Source organism: Squalius cephalus (genome assembly GCF_949319135.1).
Source record: "Squalius cephalus genome assembly, chromosome: 2".
Lineage (NCBI taxonomy): Eukaryota > Metazoa > Chordata > Actinopteri > Cypriniformes > Leuciscidae > Squalius > Squalius cephalus.
This window is the reverse complement of record NC_137123.1, coordinates 33,331,743-33,349,807: the sequence shown is the minus strand read 5'-3', so window position 1 is coordinate 33,349,807 and position 18,065 is coordinate 33,331,743. Positions and strand designations below refer to the sequence as shown.

At 38.1% G+C, this 18,065-nt stretch overlaps 1 protein-coding gene across 1 annotated transcript; it reads left to right on the top strand.

Annotated features, from left to right (window-relative positions):
- Positions 1 to 279: 279 nt before the first annotated feature.
- Positions 280 to 11,680, top strand: slc2a15b (solute carrier family 2 member 15b). The gene is made up of 12 exons (XM_079863045.1): positions 280 to 427; positions 3,444 to 3,542; positions 4,638 to 4,798; positions 4,904 to 5,028; positions 5,717 to 5,862; positions 6,060 to 6,192; positions 7,735 to 7,922; positions 8,023 to 8,133; positions 8,323 to 8,424; positions 9,448 to 9,523; positions 9,948 to 10,075; positions 10,232 to 11,680. Exons 1-12 carry the CDS (start codon positions 383 to 385, stop codon positions 10,475 to 10,477), a joined length of 1,560 nt encoding a protein of 519 aa, XP_079719171.1. The 5' UTR covers positions 280 to 382; the 3' UTR covers positions 10,478 to 11,680.
- Positions 11,681 to 18,065: the final 6,385 nt, after the last annotated feature.

Here is an 18,065-nt window from a genome sequence, read left to right as displayed (position 1 = left end):
GGTTCATTTTAAGTAACTCTTCAGTTATTTCCTATGGGGCAGGTTGTCAAAAAAAGCGGAATAGTGTCAGCTGAAAAGGTTCAGTTAATTTAAACAAAGAGTTAAATCACGCGGGTTGTTAGCATGTGACAATGTCAGTCTTACAATTTGACCTTTTAAAATGGTGGGAAATACTTGCAGGCGGAGCTTTATTTGACAGCAAGCAGTGATTGGTTGAACGTCATATACTCTACCTCCTCTCTTAAATGAGCATCATAATTCAGCACGCCTTCTTTCCCGAAATAGCCTGCATTGGGATGCCGGTGGTATAACGTTTTTAGGGAAAAACAATACCCGCTCTCATTCGAGTTTTATTCAGAGGGCCTCTTTCTTTTGTGCTCATATGGCAGAGGAGGTTTTGATAGATCCTAATAGGAAATCTAGAGGGGTAAGTAGGCCTAATTTACTTTGCATATTAGGCTATTATTATTATTATTATTATTATTATTATTATTATTAATAATAATACATGCAAATGCTGTAGTGTCTTTAATTTCTGACGTTGAGACGCAAGAGTAATGAGAGAGAGAGAGAGAGAGAGAGAGAGAGAGAGAGAGAGAGAGAAAACTGTCAAAACATGATAAAACATGATGTTTTCTCTAGATTAAAAGGCTCTATCATGTCATTAGACATCTTTAGAATTCCTTCGCATTGACATGGAGACATTGGCAGTATAGCCTATAAAGAAATAAATATATTTTTTTAATTTTGTAAGCGTGATTGTTTGCAAAGCCTTTATTTTACCTGCAATGTCTTCTCTATAAAAGCTGTTACTAATCTAAACCCAACTTGGGAAGTGCATATTGCCTGTTTATTTATAGCATTTCAATTATTATCAGTTATTGACTTAGTTTGGCGTCTATTGACTTAGTCAGGCGTCTATTGATTCTAATGATGTAGGCCACAGGTGTCAAACTCAGTTCCTGGAGGGCCACAGCCCTACAGAGTTTTGTTCCAACCCTGCTTCAACACACACACACCTGCAGTTTTCAAATAAGCCTGAAGGACTTGATTACCTGATCAGGTGTGTTTAATTAGGGTTGAAGCTAAACTCTGCAGGGCTGTGGCCCTCCAGGAACTGAGTTTGACACCCCTGATGTAGGCTATAGATTAGGCTATGTATTTTTCAAAGTTAATATAACACTTATTATATTCTTCCCAGATAGCACACGCACGTCGTGCAGACATCTGTGTGACGTCGTCATTATCATCTGGGCGTTTGCTCATCTGGAATACGTCGCATAGACGTCCTTGTCAGATGTTCAAATGACATCCACTGGACATATCAGAGACGTTTACGATTAGAATCTTATGTCTGTTAGACATCTGATTTATGTAGCATAGATGTCGTTTTTAATTAGACATTTTAGACGTTCCCTCACATTTATTGATAAAAAATATATTTATTAGTGTATGAAAACAACCTTTAATTTCTTATATATTATACTGTAATTTAAAATTCTCGAACAAACAATCATAAATGTATCTTAGAGGTAATGATGCCCAATTTCGTAAGCATGTGTTATAGATGTTACCTCAGTTACCTGTACTAGCACTGCTCTTAATATCTCTTTCGCCCCAATTTTTTTTTTTTTTTTTTTTTTTTATCAGCATATAGAATGGCTCATGAATCCTTGGTTTGTGCTTTCACACTTCTGTGAAGGAAGCCCAACATTAGAAAGTTTCTTTAGAGATTCTATCAATTTATTTATGGTTCTTTAAATTAATTCAAAGGCAGTGGTCCAAAGTGTCTTTTATTTGGCATTTGTCTCGTCAAATAAACGAGAACTTGACCATAGCATTCATGCTTCATGGTCAAGTTTATAAATGCATATGCTCCCAAATATTTTAGCAAGCTGCAAACTCTAGGAATTGAGCAAAATGGCTGCAAGAAAGGTGTCATCTTAGAAAATAACATATGTAACACATCTTGTCTGGCAGAAAAAAACAAAACTGTTTATCACTGTAGTAGTAAATGCATATTTTTGTAAACAGGACCCACAGCCCTACCCCAAACGGTAACTCTAAATCATAAAGATTTGTTTATATGGGGCTTTCACATTGGCAGTTTAGTCAAAACGGAGCATGCATGGTTTGCATAAAGTGAAAGCTGTCATGTGGACCTGGATGCAGTACACTGGAACTATATTTCCTATTCATTTTCTGTGAAGGGATTAAAAATTCTTCAAAAAAAGATACACCAAACCAAACTCAGAGATTAATCACAACGACAAAGGTAAGACTGTATGCAGTAGGCACCCTAACTCTTTATGCGAAAATTACTCGTGCCAACAAAAATCCTAGATAAATATTACCTTTTTAATGGAGTTATTGGAATGAATGATGTGAACACATTATTTATGACTATAAGAAACCATTGACTCAAAATGTGAAAGGTTACTGTTATGGCTCAATTTCTCTATGCACTGAAAAATTCCAGAAATTTACTGCATCTTGTGAACATCTTGTGCCTGATGCAGACAAAGCTTTCTTACTGAGAACCCTGTTCTCTTTTTGGGCCCTGTGACAAGGTCCCACCCATACAATTTTGAGTAAATGTAACCTCAGATCCTGCTTACATGTTGTTACTCTATTTCAGCTGCTCATGAGAACATTTGGAAACAATTAGTTGCTATTTCTTTGAATGTCAGTCTCCAACAATGCATTACTAATTTATTTTATAATACAATTAGTCTTTCATACTACAATATACTACCACTATAAGTCAGAACAAAGATGGTTTGTAAAATATAATAAAGGAATTTCTGTTGAATTTCTATTTTTGCACTTTTTGCACATGACAAACTTCATGGTTTCAGTTTTCCAGCTGAGAATTTCTTCCACTTAACTGCTTTCACACTTTTAGCAGGTTGTGATAGTGTTGAGAATTTTGTTCATGTGCAGGATAATTATTGTAACTCAGTTTGCCTGGGCAGTGAACACCCATGCCAAATCTAGTCATGGTCCACTTTCACGCTTATGCAGTCACATGCTAAATGGATCAGTGCCAGAGTCCAATACTTCAGACTCAGTGTACCGTTTATGCTTAAAGTGTGATTTTGTACTCCAGATAGAAAATTCTTACTTCATTGTCCGTGTTTGTTGCAGTGTGTATTGAAATGCAAATGTTTCTGTAATCTACTCATGCTGCCTATACCATTGCCAACAGCAGTGAACTCCCAAAGCTGCTTATAGGGAGAATTTGTGATTAAAGAAAGGTCTGTTCATTTTCATATAGTTTCCTATTCTTACCAAAACAGCTTCCTTGTGAAAAAAAACCCTCATGTGAGAAACTTAAGATTAATGTGTTTAATCTAAGTGCCAGACATCATCTGAAAAGTGTAATTCCAAAAACATGAAGGAATGTTATTAAAAATGGTTGTCTCTGTCTCATGTTTCTCCAGCATCTAACCTCATCCCTGTTGGCAGTAGCGTTCCTCTCTTCCTTTGGGAGCTCCATGCTCTATGGTTATAACCTGGCTGTGGTTAATTCTCCTGCTCAGGTGACTGACACCAACAAACACAAGTTTTCACATAGCCTCACATACAGTTACGTGTTTTTTAGACAGCTGGATTGAACAATTTACTTGCTGAAACACTGAATCACAGTTTGTTCACTTCTTTTCTTCTGATGTTGATTGAGGGCTTTTTAATAATGCTCTTAAAATGTGCCCTCTGACATAACATTTCATTTGAATGAAGGCTATTTAAACTATGACAGATGTCAATAGCGCTACACAAGTGCTAAATAATATGAAATAATTAAATCTTCATTACAGTTAAGGCTTGAAATGGTACATACTCTTGCCAACAAGTCACGAGTCCTGACTAGAAGTCTGAGAGCGTGATCGTACTGAAAGCTTGTGTAACTGCAGCTTGTGAAAGAGTAATGGAGAAGCTAAAAATGTATGCCATAAATTCATGCTCATTTAGATTAAATGACAATGGCAAACATTTTGGGAGAGTAAGTTTTTCTCTGCGATGATTACATTAAAGGGATAGTTCACCCAAAAATGAAAATTCTGTCATCATTTACTCACCCTCAAGTTGTTTCAAACCTGTATGGATTTCTTTTTTCTGCTGAACACAAAAGAAGATATTTTGAAAAATGTCTGTAACCAAACAGTTGATGGACCCCATTGACTTCCATGATATTTTTTTTTTCCTACTATGGAAGTCAGTGGGGCCCATCAACTGTTTGGTTACAGACATTTTTCAAAATATCTTCTTTTGTGTTTTCAGAATTTTCATTTTTGGGTGAACTATGCCTTTAATCTATGCCAACATCTGTCTGCTGCACTGTGTAATTTTGACTTGCTATTTTGATTTGCTATCATTCTTTACATTATCATTCAATTACATAATACTACAGGCCCATTTTATTAAAATTTGATTGCAAACAACTGAGAAATTTTCTTGAATTAAGTGTATGATATAAGTTAGTATAAATCATTTAGGTAACTGAATCTCATATCGCTGCCTATCATATATTATAATTGTGTAAGCATGAATGTTAATGCCCAGACAAGGTATTAGAAATGTCTATTAATTAAGAGCTACCCAATGTCATATTTTCTTTGTATTTGCTCTTATCATAGTATATAAAGGACTTTTTTAACCAAACAATTGTGAGGCGGAATGGCTCAGGAGTGGATGAAGAGACTCTCACGCTTATGTATTCAGTCACTGTTTCTATATTTGCCATTGGAGGCCTGGTTGGCTCTCTCACAGTGGGAATGCAGGTTACCAGATTTGGGAGGTAGAGTCTGCGGTTTATACATAAATTGCATTTAATACATTACACAGCTTCAAGGCTAAAGTCTTATAGCTGCTTGAATGTTTTGCGCATCTTCCTAATTTGTAGGAAAGGGACACTGGTACACAGCACAGTTCTGGTGTTTATCGCTGGAGGGCTGATGGGCTTCAGCCGATTATGTGGATCTCCAGAGATGATCATCATTGGGCGCTTCATTACAGGGATACATTCAGGTAATTCATTTCATTTAAGCGAAACATGGAAATTCTGTCATCTTTTACCCTCATGGCAATTCCAAATCTATATGAACATAAAATAGTTTAGTAAAAATAGTTTTTTTTTACTATATGCGGTCACCAAAACGATTAACATTTTTCAGAACGTAATCTGGCCTAGGGTGCAATATCACCTTACCCCTCGAGAGCTGATCGGGCTCCGCTCCCAATCAAAGAACATTTGTGGAAAAACTTGCGTCCATCTTCCCCAGGAATAGATCGGGGGGGACAGCGAGACACATCTCCTAAACTTCTTTTTCAACTCCTGCTCTGAACAGACAGAGACAGACAGTTTTGGATATAAATTGGCAGACAAAGCGGCTTCTGAAGACAAGAAGCTGGTGACACTTTTGCGCAGGTGTTATTTATAGACTTGAACGCACGGCATTGCGTCACCGTCCTTGGCCAATGGCTTGGCGTGTATTACACGTCACATGTCACTACACAGACTCTGGCTCATGCTGAAGCCATTTGCATAGCGTCAACACCATGACGCAGTGTCGCCGTTCCCTTAGAAAGGGAACCTCTTTCCTTCGTAAAAATGTATATTTGAATTTTCCCCTTGGATTTCTAGAGCCATCAGTAATTTTCATCTTATGTATTTTTCTGCTGTACTGAAATGTCCTCCTCTGCTGTGCTGTTGTAGGAATATCTCTCAGCGTTGTGCCAATGTATCTGGGAGAAATTGCTCCAAAGAATCTCCGGGGCTTCCTAGGACTCGTGCCCAGCATCTTCATCTGTATAGGAGTGTTTATCGCTCAGATTTTAGGACTCCATGAGATCTTGGGCAAGGTTGTTCCTTTCTATTTCATTTTAAAACATTAGATTTTTTTTCTCTGTTATGAATATTTCAGATATACTGTATTGATTGATATATTTTTAACTTTTGTTGTACCAGCATGTTTTGTCATGTTAAACAGATCTGTTACTGCTTTTGATTTTAGTCTTGTTAAGTCTTCTTATCATTATCCTTTGGTTGTTCCACACAGGAAGAGCACTGGCCTCTGTTTCTCTCCCTAGTCGTGGTGCCTACATTCATTCAGCTCATGTTGCTGCCGTGGTTCCCAGAGAGTCCGAGATATCTGTTGATGGAAAAGCGGAATATTCATGCCACTATCACAGGTAAAGACTTTTCTTACTTAAAGAAACAGTTCACCCAAATATCCAAATCATGGCTGCATCTGGAATTGCATACTTCCCTATTATTTAGTAGCTGAAAAAAAGTAGTATGTCTGAATTCACAGTATTCATAAAACAATAGGCGGACAGTACTCTGATGACTTCTGCAGCTTCTGGCGAGATTCTGAAGTGTGCAAATGATGGACACTTTACTATCCCATGAGGCCATTAGAGAGGATTTGTGAATGGCAGTGAAGCGACCCAACTGACGCTGGTCACATGACAATGACAACATGAGGGATGTTGTACAGTACGTCCGGATTACATTCATACTATATATATAGTAAATAGAATGTACTTTTTAGTGGTCACAAAGTAATTACTAATTCAAGAGAAGTACCTACTCAGAGAGTACGGTGGATCATGTCGTTGCAAATCTGTATTACTTTCCTTCTTCTGGAACACAAAAGGTGATTTTTTGAGAATATAATAAAGATTATCAGTGAATAACAAAATTTTGTCTCACAGAAAGCTATTGTCTAAATTCAGAAGATTTATACGTTGCCTGGACTAGTGTGATGATACTTTTATTGTATCAGTGCCCATTCATTATAATTGCATGGAAAACATTGACCATGCATCCTCTGGCGTGTCAAGTTTGAAACCCAAAAATACTTGAAATCTTCCGTGAAAAGAATGGATTCTTGAATTTTTTTTTGAATGTTTCCTCTCACTTCACTGCATTAAAGCTGACTGAATTGTGTTGGAGGGATTAGTGGCCAGACCAGGAGACTCTCATAAGATTATAGTTATTGTCCTTACTGTAATCTCTTCAGACATTGGCGCCATTACAAAGGCCCATCAGTCATACTGCAGCTACCAGGTGGAGAACTCACTGACAGCAAAGAATGTGACAGGATTAGAGAAAAGTAGAAGTAGAAACAAAGACATGTCCATACAGAATTATGATATATTTATGCATGATTTAAGGGGATGATTTTGATATTGTCATCATGGCAAAATGTAGCTCATAATGTTATGAGGCTTAACATCATGTTGAGTTCCTAATTGAAGCATATCTGAAGATGTATACCCTGCTGAAAAAAACCCTGGATTCCATGCTGGTCCAGGCTGGTTTATGCTGGTATAGTGCTGGTTCAGCTGGTGGACCAGCATATTCATGCTGTTTTCAAGCCAAACGAAGTTGGTGAAGCTGGTTCACAGCATGGTCTTGCTGGGTTGTGTGTAAGTAGGCCAGCATTGTAATACTCTGCAAAATACTCAGCAATGGTGTTAACTTTTGAATTTGCACATGGTTTATCACCACACAGTATAATCATACAACCACACATCATAATACATAAATGTCTTAACAGCATTAAAAACTTGATTTTCACCACAGGGGGACTTTAAGCATACTTCTTTTTCACACGCGGATGCTTTAGTCCAAAGTGATCTGTTGTATTCTACTGTTCTGATTCACTGGTGTTCTGACGAGCCGATACTCTTATATAATGACGCTCAGATTCTGATTCCTCTTTGCAGCACTGAAGTGGTACCGTACTAAGTCTAACATCCAGGCTGAGGTTGAGGAGATGCAGGAAGAGCAGCGCTCCTTGTCCTCAATGGACACTGTCTCTGTATTGCAGCTCATCAGGGATCCCTCTGTTCGCTGGCAGCTTGTTACAGTCATTGTGGTCAATGCTGGGATGCAGCTGTCCGGAATCGATGCGGTGTGTGTTTTTAACAGTGGTACTGCTTATGACAATTACCATAAAATGGCAATGACGTTATTTGAGATAATAAAATGGAACACCTGGTTTCTGTTTCTAGATCTGGTTTTACACCAATACCATCTTTGAGAATGCCGGCATTCCTGCTCCTCAGATTCAGTACACAACCGTTGGCACTGGAGCCATAGAAGTCATCGCTGGACTCGTAGGGGTGAGAACACAATGACTGACATCAAAGGCATACCCTAATTATTAGGAAACCAAGTTACATAGTTTTTTGCTATTGTGATTGTTCTGTACATACATATTAGGTTCTGTGCTGAGAGAATGGCACTTTTAACCTTTGGCTCCTAAGTAACACTGAGTAATTCATAATCTGATTATTCACTGAATTGTCCAGTGCTTTACTATTGAGCGTGTGGGTAGGAGGCCTCTGATGATCGGTGGCTTCAGCTTTATGGGCGTGTGCTGTGCTGGAATCACTTTCTCCCTCATGTTACAGGTAATTATGATCACCAATATTTACTTGCTCTTGTCTCAATGACCTCAAGAATGTTTGACACTTAAGTATTAATTAGTTATTAATTATTATAACTAATTGTATCTTAAAGGTACTTTTAGAAAATGTACAAAGTCTAGCAAGATTTATCTTGTAAAACCACTTAAATAGTAAAACCCTGGTCCCTACATTGTAGGGACCAGTCAGCGGTCCCCCCGAGGGAAATGGTTTGATTTATTAACATACTAAATTATGGTTTTTTTTGAAAATGTACAAATGCAGAAAGTTTTCTGTGATGGGTAGATTTAGGGGTAGGGTTAGTGTAAAGGGATAGAATATACAGTTTGTACTGTATAAAAAACCATTACGCCTATGGAGAGTTCCCACAAAGATAGCAAAACCGAGTGTGTGCGTGTGTGTGTGTGTGTTTGTGTGTATAAACAAGTCTCATCAAAGCAGCATTTATATGATCGAAAAAACAATAAAAGCAGACATAGTGTGAAATTGTTATGGACTGCTCCAAGACCAATAGACATGCAGGTGGATATAATCACACATAATGATTCCAGGCAAAGGTTTATGGGAAATGTAGTTCATGATGGAATGGCAAAGGACATGAGGGGAGTGCCCTCTGGTGGTCATAATAGACACTCCGGCTGTCCGGCGTGACAGAAATATTGTTAGAATTTAACATAAAAGTTTTCTAATTTAATATATATTTCCAAATGTAATTTATTCCTGTGATGGCAAAGCTCATTACAGTCTTCAGTGTCACATGATCCTTCAGAATATAATTCTAAAATGCTGATTTGTAACATTCCTTGTTTTACCAATGTTGACCAATGAAAACAGTTGTACTGCTTAATATTATTGTTAAAAACCATGATGGAAACAGCATTTATTTGACATATAAGTCTTTCGTAAGAATTTAAGTCTTCATTTTCACTTTTGATCAGTTTAATGCAACCTCAAACTTTCTTTTTTCTTTTATATATTTTGATCTCCTGTACTTTTGTCTTTGGTTAGGCTCATTTACCCTTTATGCGGTACATCAGTGTGGCCTGTGTGGTTGGAATCATCGCTGGATTCTGCATTGGGCCTGGTGAGGATCTCACTGAACAGGAATTTCTCTTTTCCTCATTTTCATGCCTTCATGTACATCTTACTCTTAAAGTTTGCCTTTTATATTTGTTTGTTTGAAATAAGTTATATTTATGGAATGATACTAGCAAAATGAACTCTGTCAGACATGGTTTAATGCACTTTCCTTGTAAATAGATGTTATTGTTATTTACTGCTGCAGCTAATTATACAAATTCTAAAATGAAGCCACGGTTTGCTACGGATAAGCCTTTTATTTGATAGACTAGTGTCACTTGCTGGTGAGGGAGTATATTTGTATTTTGTTTGAGTCATGTACTATGTATATGCTACATAACTCATCATGTAGTTGTGTTGCTTTTTAAATGACTTCAAATATATCTTATTAATATGACTTTGATGCTATTATGTTTGCTCCTGCACAGCTGGTGTCCCATTCCTCATGACAGGAGAGCTCTTTAAACAATCCCATCGACCTTCTGCCTACATTGTTGGAGGATTTCTCAACTGGATATCAAACTTCACTGTGGGATTTGTCTTTCCGTTCCTTCAGGTACGCCTTTTCTTCAGGGAGCTCGCTGTATATTGCGAACAGACTGCAGTTCACAATTTATTTGCAAATTATGTTGTCAGATTTGAGAGACTCGTTTGTTGTTCATTTCCAGGTTAAAATGATAGATTTTAATCCCAGATTTGCATTGTATTTCAGATGTCAGCTGGAGCATTCTGTTACCTGGTGTTCTGTGCTGTGTGTGTGGGGGTGGCAGCCTACGTCTACTTCATCATCCCTGAAACAAAGAACAAAACCTTTGTGGAGATCAGTGAGATGTTCGCCTCAAGAAACGCTTGTGAAATTGAAAGCCAGCCGGTGGAAACCACTGACCGTCTCAGGCTCAAAAAGATGAATGGGTATGGAGCACTGGTGTCTGAAAAAATGGACAGAATAGAGAAATAGTTGTGAGAAAAGAGGGCCGTATGCTGTGTTCTGGTGCTACAAAACACTGTTCTGAGTGCCGTGAGAACGTGATGTTTTATTCTGTGGAGTATTTACTACAAAAGCACCAGTAAAGCAGCCCAAATGCAGGTCTTTTAAAAGCCATACAATAGTTTGTGTTATGATCAGACAAATTTCTCACATCTATCTGACAAAAATGGAGCCTCGATGGAAATCAACAACATAGACATCGTTGCTTGACTGCCAACCAAATGTCAAAACTGCATATTAGATGCCATATTTGAGAGTTCATTTGAAGATGTCATAATTTTATTGAAAGCTACAAAATTATATTATTCTCCACATTTAATTTGAACTGCCTATGGGCTTCCTCACACAAAGCCATCTTGTGCCTTCAGAAGGCTTAGAACAGTCTATAGAGTCTACACAAGTCATATGGATTACACTACTGTTCAAAAGTTTGGGATTGGACATTTTGGGACTTTTGAATGACAGTGTTCCTCTATGGAGTTTTTGTGGGGTGCGACGACCCATAGTCACCATGAACCTTTTTAGTATAGTAAAGAATCATTTGTGATTTGTGATGATAAAAATTGTAAAGTGTGTTCCATGGAAATATAACGGCATATGGTTTCTGATTCCACATAACTGTCCTCAGGTTGCATTGCAGGGAACTGTTTCTGTATTGTAAGTCTCTTTGGATAAGAGCACTTGAGCTAAATTACAAATAACCAAAGAACTTGTCAAGTGCTTCTTATTTGGTTTGTATATTTAAAGATAAAGAGGATTTCTATTCCTCATGCCTGTTGAAATCTGTGACCAGGCAGGTACAACATGGCTAAAAGTTTTAATATTATTATTACTACTAGTTTTAATCGCAGCCTTATCATAGTTAATGTGGTGGTCGTGGCCAAGAACAGGCAGGACAGGTAGTGAACAGATGAAAAGAAGGTTTATTTTATTCCAAAAAAAGAATAAGAATAAGAACAACAACAACAACAAAATAATATATGGGGCAGATGTAACGAAGATCATTTCCAAACAAAGTCCATACAAAAATTAAAGACGCAAGATAGAAGTTAACTGAAACTAAATTAAACAGGCCCAAATAACAAAGTAACAACAAAACAAAAACACTAAGATCAGCAGGTCATGATGTTACTGTGGCTGGACAACTCTGACAAACCTCTGCTCTTCCCAACACTGCTGTAAATACCTAGCCTCTATCAAACAAAAATAGAGGTAAATTAAAAAAGAATACTTTACCAAATAAACCCCAAACAACAATAATACTGAATGAAATCAAATAAAGTTAAATTTCCTCTGGAACAGCACAAACTGGGAGACTGAAGCATATCCCCTTTCCCTCTCACACCATGGACCAGAGGAATCTAGGTAGAGTTAAACAAGATGAATATAAGAAGTGTGCACCCTTCTGTACATTCAAGACTTAATAAACTGTTAACTTGTTAACTTGTCATGTGTTTTTTTATCTTATAGTAAGGGATTTAAATAAATAACAAAAACATATTAAATTAAATTTAAAAATAACCAATTTAAACCATGGTAGAGACCAAATATGTGAGGTGGCCTAAGCACCCATCACACTTATAATACACAAGTATAATTACAGTGCTGGTCATAATTATTTGTCCCCTTGGTAAATATGATCAAAGATGGCTGTAATAAATAAATCTGCACTGTTAATCCTTTTGATATTTTTTTGGGATATTCCTTTTGAAAAAAATAGCAAAATCGAACCTTTCATTGAAGTAAAAGAATTGAAAGTGGGGGGAAATCACATTATGAAATAAATGTGTTTCTCCAAAACACATCGGAAACAATTATTTGCCCCTTTTTTTATTTTGAGTTTGGAGAACATCTGCCAAGAGATCAGAGACCATTCCTCCATACAGAATCTCTCCAGATCCTTCAGATTCCCAGATCCATGTTGGCGCTTCTTCAGTTCAGCCCACTCATTTTCTATAGGGTTCAGGTCAGGGACTGGGATGGCCATTGCAGATTGGTTTTGTGCTCAGTGACCCATTTTTGTTTTGATTTTGATGTTTGTTTTTGGATCACTGTCCTGTTGGAAGACCCAAACATGGCCTGTTATAAGATAGCACAGGCTGTCAGGTTTTGATTTTTTGTCTGTTGGTATTTGATCGAATCCATGACGCCATGTATCTGAACAAGATGTCCAGGGCCTCTGGCAGAAAATTAGGCCCACAGCATTAAAGATACAGCAGAGTATTTCATTTTGCACATAGGATATTTTTTTTATCCCTGTATGCACCAAACCCATCCTAAGATTTTTTATTATTATTATTTCATCTGTCCATAGAACCCGTTTGAAGTTCCAGTAGTTCCACTTTTCAAACGTTCTATGGACAGATGAAACAAAAAACAAACAAAAAAAATCGCTTTTTGGCAGCAAACACAATGGGTTTGGTGCACACAGGGATAAAAAAGTACCCCATGTGTAAAATGAAATACTCTGCTGTATCTTTAATGCTGTGGGCCTAATTTTCTGCCAGAGGCCCTGGACATCTTGTTCAGATACATGGCGTCATGGATTCGATCAAATACCAACAGATAAAAAATCAAAACCTGACAGCCTGTGCTAGAAATCTTATAACAGGCCATGTTTGGGTCTTCCAACAGGACAGTGATCCAAAAACAAACAAAACAAAAATGGTTCACTGAGCACAAAACCAAGCATCTGCAATGGCCATCCCAGTCCCTGACCTGAACCCTATAGAAAATGAGTGGGCTGAACTGAAGAAGCGCCAACATGGATCTGGGAATCTGAAGGATCTGGAGAGATTCTGTATGGAGGAATGGTCTCTGATCTCTTGGCAGGCGTTCTCCAAACTCAAAATAAGAAAAAGTATTTAATAAAAGGGGGCAAATATTTTTCCCCAGCGTGTTTTGGAGAAAAACATTTATTTCATAATGTGATTTACCCCCACTTTCAATTCTTTTACTTCAATGAAAGGTTAGATTTTTGCTATTTTTTTAAATAAAATATCAAAAGGATTAACAATGCAGATGTATTTATTACAGCCATCTTTGATCATATTTACCAAGGGGGCAAATAATTTTGACCAAATTAGAACAATGTAAGTCAAATATCTGAAAAGCAATATACATGTATATGAATGTGAAAGTACTCTTTGTATATATATTTATATAATCATTCTGCACTGTACTTGTCTGTACTGTTACAGCTGAAATGTTGTTTTCAAGTATTAATTCAACTACTGTTTATTTAATATTTCATGTGAGTCTTTATTTATGGTGTGTGAATTAATGAAAGACCACAGTATGACATGTGCAGGAAAAAACAGCAGAGGGCGTCCAGGACACAAATATGACCAGTTTCCTAAAACTGGGGTCTTCCCCATGTGAAGGACTCCCTCCCTAAAAAATAAAAGGCAGCTGTAATACTATCTGAGAAAGAAAGTGTGATGATATAAAGACCACATGGTGTTTGTAAAATTAAATAATATTTATTTATATTATTTTATATTATTGATATAGTCAAAAGAATTGATAAAAAAAAATATATATATATTATCTTGAAAATATTATCTGCAGTATTAGATGTATAAATCGGAAGAGAAACAGTTTGTTTTATTCAAATGTATAGAGATATAAAGCACATTTTTCAGGCATCCCTTTGTGGCCCCCTGGGGGTTCCCGGACACCATGCAGTTTAAAAACCTAAATGAGTTTTCAAATGATCTGTTAGGGCAAAATAAAAAAGGACTCTACCATGGAGAGATGTTATAATTTTTTCCCTCAATTTATTTATTTATTTTGAGATTTTTACATAGTCTATAAACATGCACACAAAACTGAACTCTGCACAGAATAGAACAAGCCTCATCATCATTGATGGGGAATCATTTTCCAGCACCACAGATGACAGGAATGGTAGAGTTGTCATCTGATCACCTTGCACCATTGTGACCTTGGACCACAAAACCAGTCACATGGGTCAATTTTTTTAAATTGAGATTTATACTTCATCTGGCAGCTGAATAAATAAGCTTTCCATTGATGTATAGTTTGTTAGGACAATAGTTGGCCAAGATACAACTATTTGAAAATCTGAAAATTTAGAAAATCGCCTTTAAAGTTTATGTTCACAATTGAGCTGCATTCACTCACAAAGTAAATATTTTATATATTTACGGTAGGAAATGTACAAAATATCTTCATGGAACATGATCTTTACTTATATCCTATTGATTTTTGGCATTAAAGAAAAATGGATAATTTTGACCCATACAATGTATTGTTGGCTATTAATTTGCCACAAATATACCTGTGCGACTTGTGACTGGTTTTGTGATCCAGGGACATCCCTGTGAGATTCGGGTGGAGCATCCAAGCACGTCTCCTAGGCTTTGAGTGACAGAGCGGCAGATACAGAAAGTGTTTGATGAACGATGAACACTCCTCTCAGTTCCACCTGAGACATGCAAGAACACACTGTCACTGACAGTGTCCACTAAGCTCTTATCACTTACATCAATCCATCCACCCTTCGCCCCTACTAAATGCACACGCACACACCATTTCCCTAAATCCCCCACCCTTTCACTGTCAAGAGTACCAGCACATACCAGTCAGGTGCTTTCAACACTTGAAAAACTTGCCATGGAATTCCAGCTCTGTCTTATCTTTCCTGTATGGCACAGCATGTTTTTCATACCTGTCTAAGCTTCCTGTGACTCCAGACATTTCATCAACAGGAAACCCTGGAGAGCCAAGTCTTATTTTTCATACAGTTAGGTATTTTTGTTGAAGAAAAAAGAAAATAAAAAAAAGATTACTGCACACAGAATTATGTGTTCTGTTATTTGTGGATTATGATGTTTCTCTGATAAACGGAAATCATTATTATTATTATTATATAATTCATATTATTCTTTTTATAATATCTATCTATCTATCTATCTATCTATATGTATGTATATATATATATATATGTCCGTGGTCCCAAGTCGGGTGTTCCAAATCCGGTGGTCCCAAGATCTCTGTGCTTCCAAATCTGGTGGTCCCTAGTTCGGTGGTCCCAAGTACTGAGGTCTCAGCGCTTCCAAGTCCAGTGGTCCCAAGTCTGGTGGTCACTAGTACTGTGGTCCCATGTCTGATGATCCCAAAACCAGAGGTCTCAGCACTTCCAAGTCTGGTGGTCCCTAGTCCAATGGTCCCAAGTCCAGTGGTTTCACGCCCAGTGGAGGTCCTAAGTGCTTCCTCTGTGCTCTGTGCTTCCAAGTTCAGTGGTCCCTAGTACAGTGGTCCCAAGTCCGGTTGTCCGAAGTTTGGAGATCTCTGTCCATCCAAGTCCGATGGTCCCAAGTCTGGTGGTGTTAGTGCTTCCAAATCCGGTGGTCACTAGTACGGTGGTCCCAAGTCTGGTGATCCCAAGTCCGGTGGTCCCATGTCCAGAGGTCTCAGCACTTCCAAGTACAGTGGTCCCAAGTCCGGAGGTCTCAGCCCTTCCAAGTCCGGTGGTCCCTTGTCTGGTGGTCCCTAGTCCAGTGGTCTCATGTCCAGTGAAGGTCCCAAGTCTGGTGGTCCCAAGTCTGGTGGTCTCAGTGCTTCCAAGTCCAGTGGTCTCTAGTACAGTGGTCCTAAGTGCAGTGGTCGCAATTTAAATTTAATTGGAAGGAAATAGAATTAAAATTAACTGAAATTTAAAAATATATATATATTAAGGAAAGAAAGCACATCCTTCCTCTAGGATGTGGCCAATTCAATTCAAATTCACACTTATGAATTAAAAAAACAAAACAATTCTATAATTCTGAATGTTGCACAACACCCACAAAGGTTTTTTGCCAAATACCGCAGATGACTGCATTAGTCAGCTTAAGAGGATTCATAATTTTATACACACTACAGGTGTGGTCTTTATAATGGAGCAAAGATGAAGAATTTAAAGGATGGAGTGAAGATGGGGTCAGAGGAACATGATTCTGCAGGGTTTGTGGTCCCCTAACAGTCTTGTGGTTGTCTCCCACCCAGATGGGGGTCACAGTGTAAGCTGGGGTCACATTTAACCCCCTTGCCACACACACTCATGTACAGCTTCACCTCTGTGACAGACAGATGATTAGTTCTCCAGGCTGGCTGTGGGAAAGAGGAGTCCTGTTTCCATGATGAAATAGCTGACTTTTACAGTGACTTTTACAGTTGCAGTGAGACTGATGCACCATGGGATATATGGAGGACTGGGGATGCCAACAAACTAATGTCATACCAAATACCAACCAAAACCACCAAGTAAGATTTATCATGTCAGATCTCTGTGTATCTCACCTCAAAATGTCAGTCTCTATTTAACAAGAGAGATAAAAATATAAATAAATAAATGACATCAATTAAATAATGCTGGACTATCAAGGAGTATTTTAAGGTAGTGTTTTTTAAATGTTTTCTTTGCCATGGACACCCAAATATGACTACGGACCCCCTTCCTAAAATATAAAGGCAGCCATTACATTTTCAACCCATTTAAACTGTGAGAACTAATTTGTTCTAGGACAGTACATGTACAATATTATGTGGCAAATATTCACTGTCTATAGAGTTGACACTTTAAGAGTTGTATTAATCCTGAAATGAAACAATAGTGTAGCAATGATAATAAAAATTATTAGTAGTGTTCGTTCATTCATTCATTCATTCATACATACATACATACATACATACATACATACTGTACATACATACATACATACATACATACTGTACATACATACATACATACATACATACTGTACATACTGTATGTACATACTGTATGTACAAACATACATGCATACTATACTTACTGTACATACATACATACATACATACATACCGTCTCAGGTCACGACTGTAACCGTAGTTCACTGAGTGGGCAACGAGACGATGCGTCGATGACGATTTGGGAACTCCCCTGCGTGATTGCGTCTGAAGCACATGCCAACTAGTCCAATGGCGAGAGTCCATCCGGTTGAGAACCGTGCTAGCTTCAAAAAAGGCCGAAGCAAGTCGATCACAGGGATGTAGGAAGTATGGCAAAGTGATGCATCAAGGGAACTTGCGATGCGTCGATGACGCTTTGGGAACGAGAATGCCCGAACGCCATACGGCCAATAACCTGTCGTGTTAAACTGTCACAACATGAGAACTCTAGACCCTGGGGTATCCATGTCTAGGTCATAAAATCTGACAAACGTAACCGGTGAAGACCAGCCAGCTGCATCAGAAACTTAGAAATAGACACCCCCAGAAATTAGGGCCTTGGAGGCCACCATACCCCTAGTAGAATGGGCTCTAGTTCCCAAAGGTGAAGGCTGGCCCAGAACCTCATATGCAAGAGAGATAGCCTCGACTATCCACTTGCTAACCATCTGCTTGGATGCAGGGAGGCCTTTCTTAGGGGCCCAAAGAATACCAGTAATTGATCAGACTTTCTCCACTGGGCAGATCTGTGGACATAAGTGTCCAGTGCTCTGACTGGACAGATGAGTCCCCCTCAGAGGCCAGGCCCACAGGTTGAATGTTTCTGGGTGGGGATGGAGGA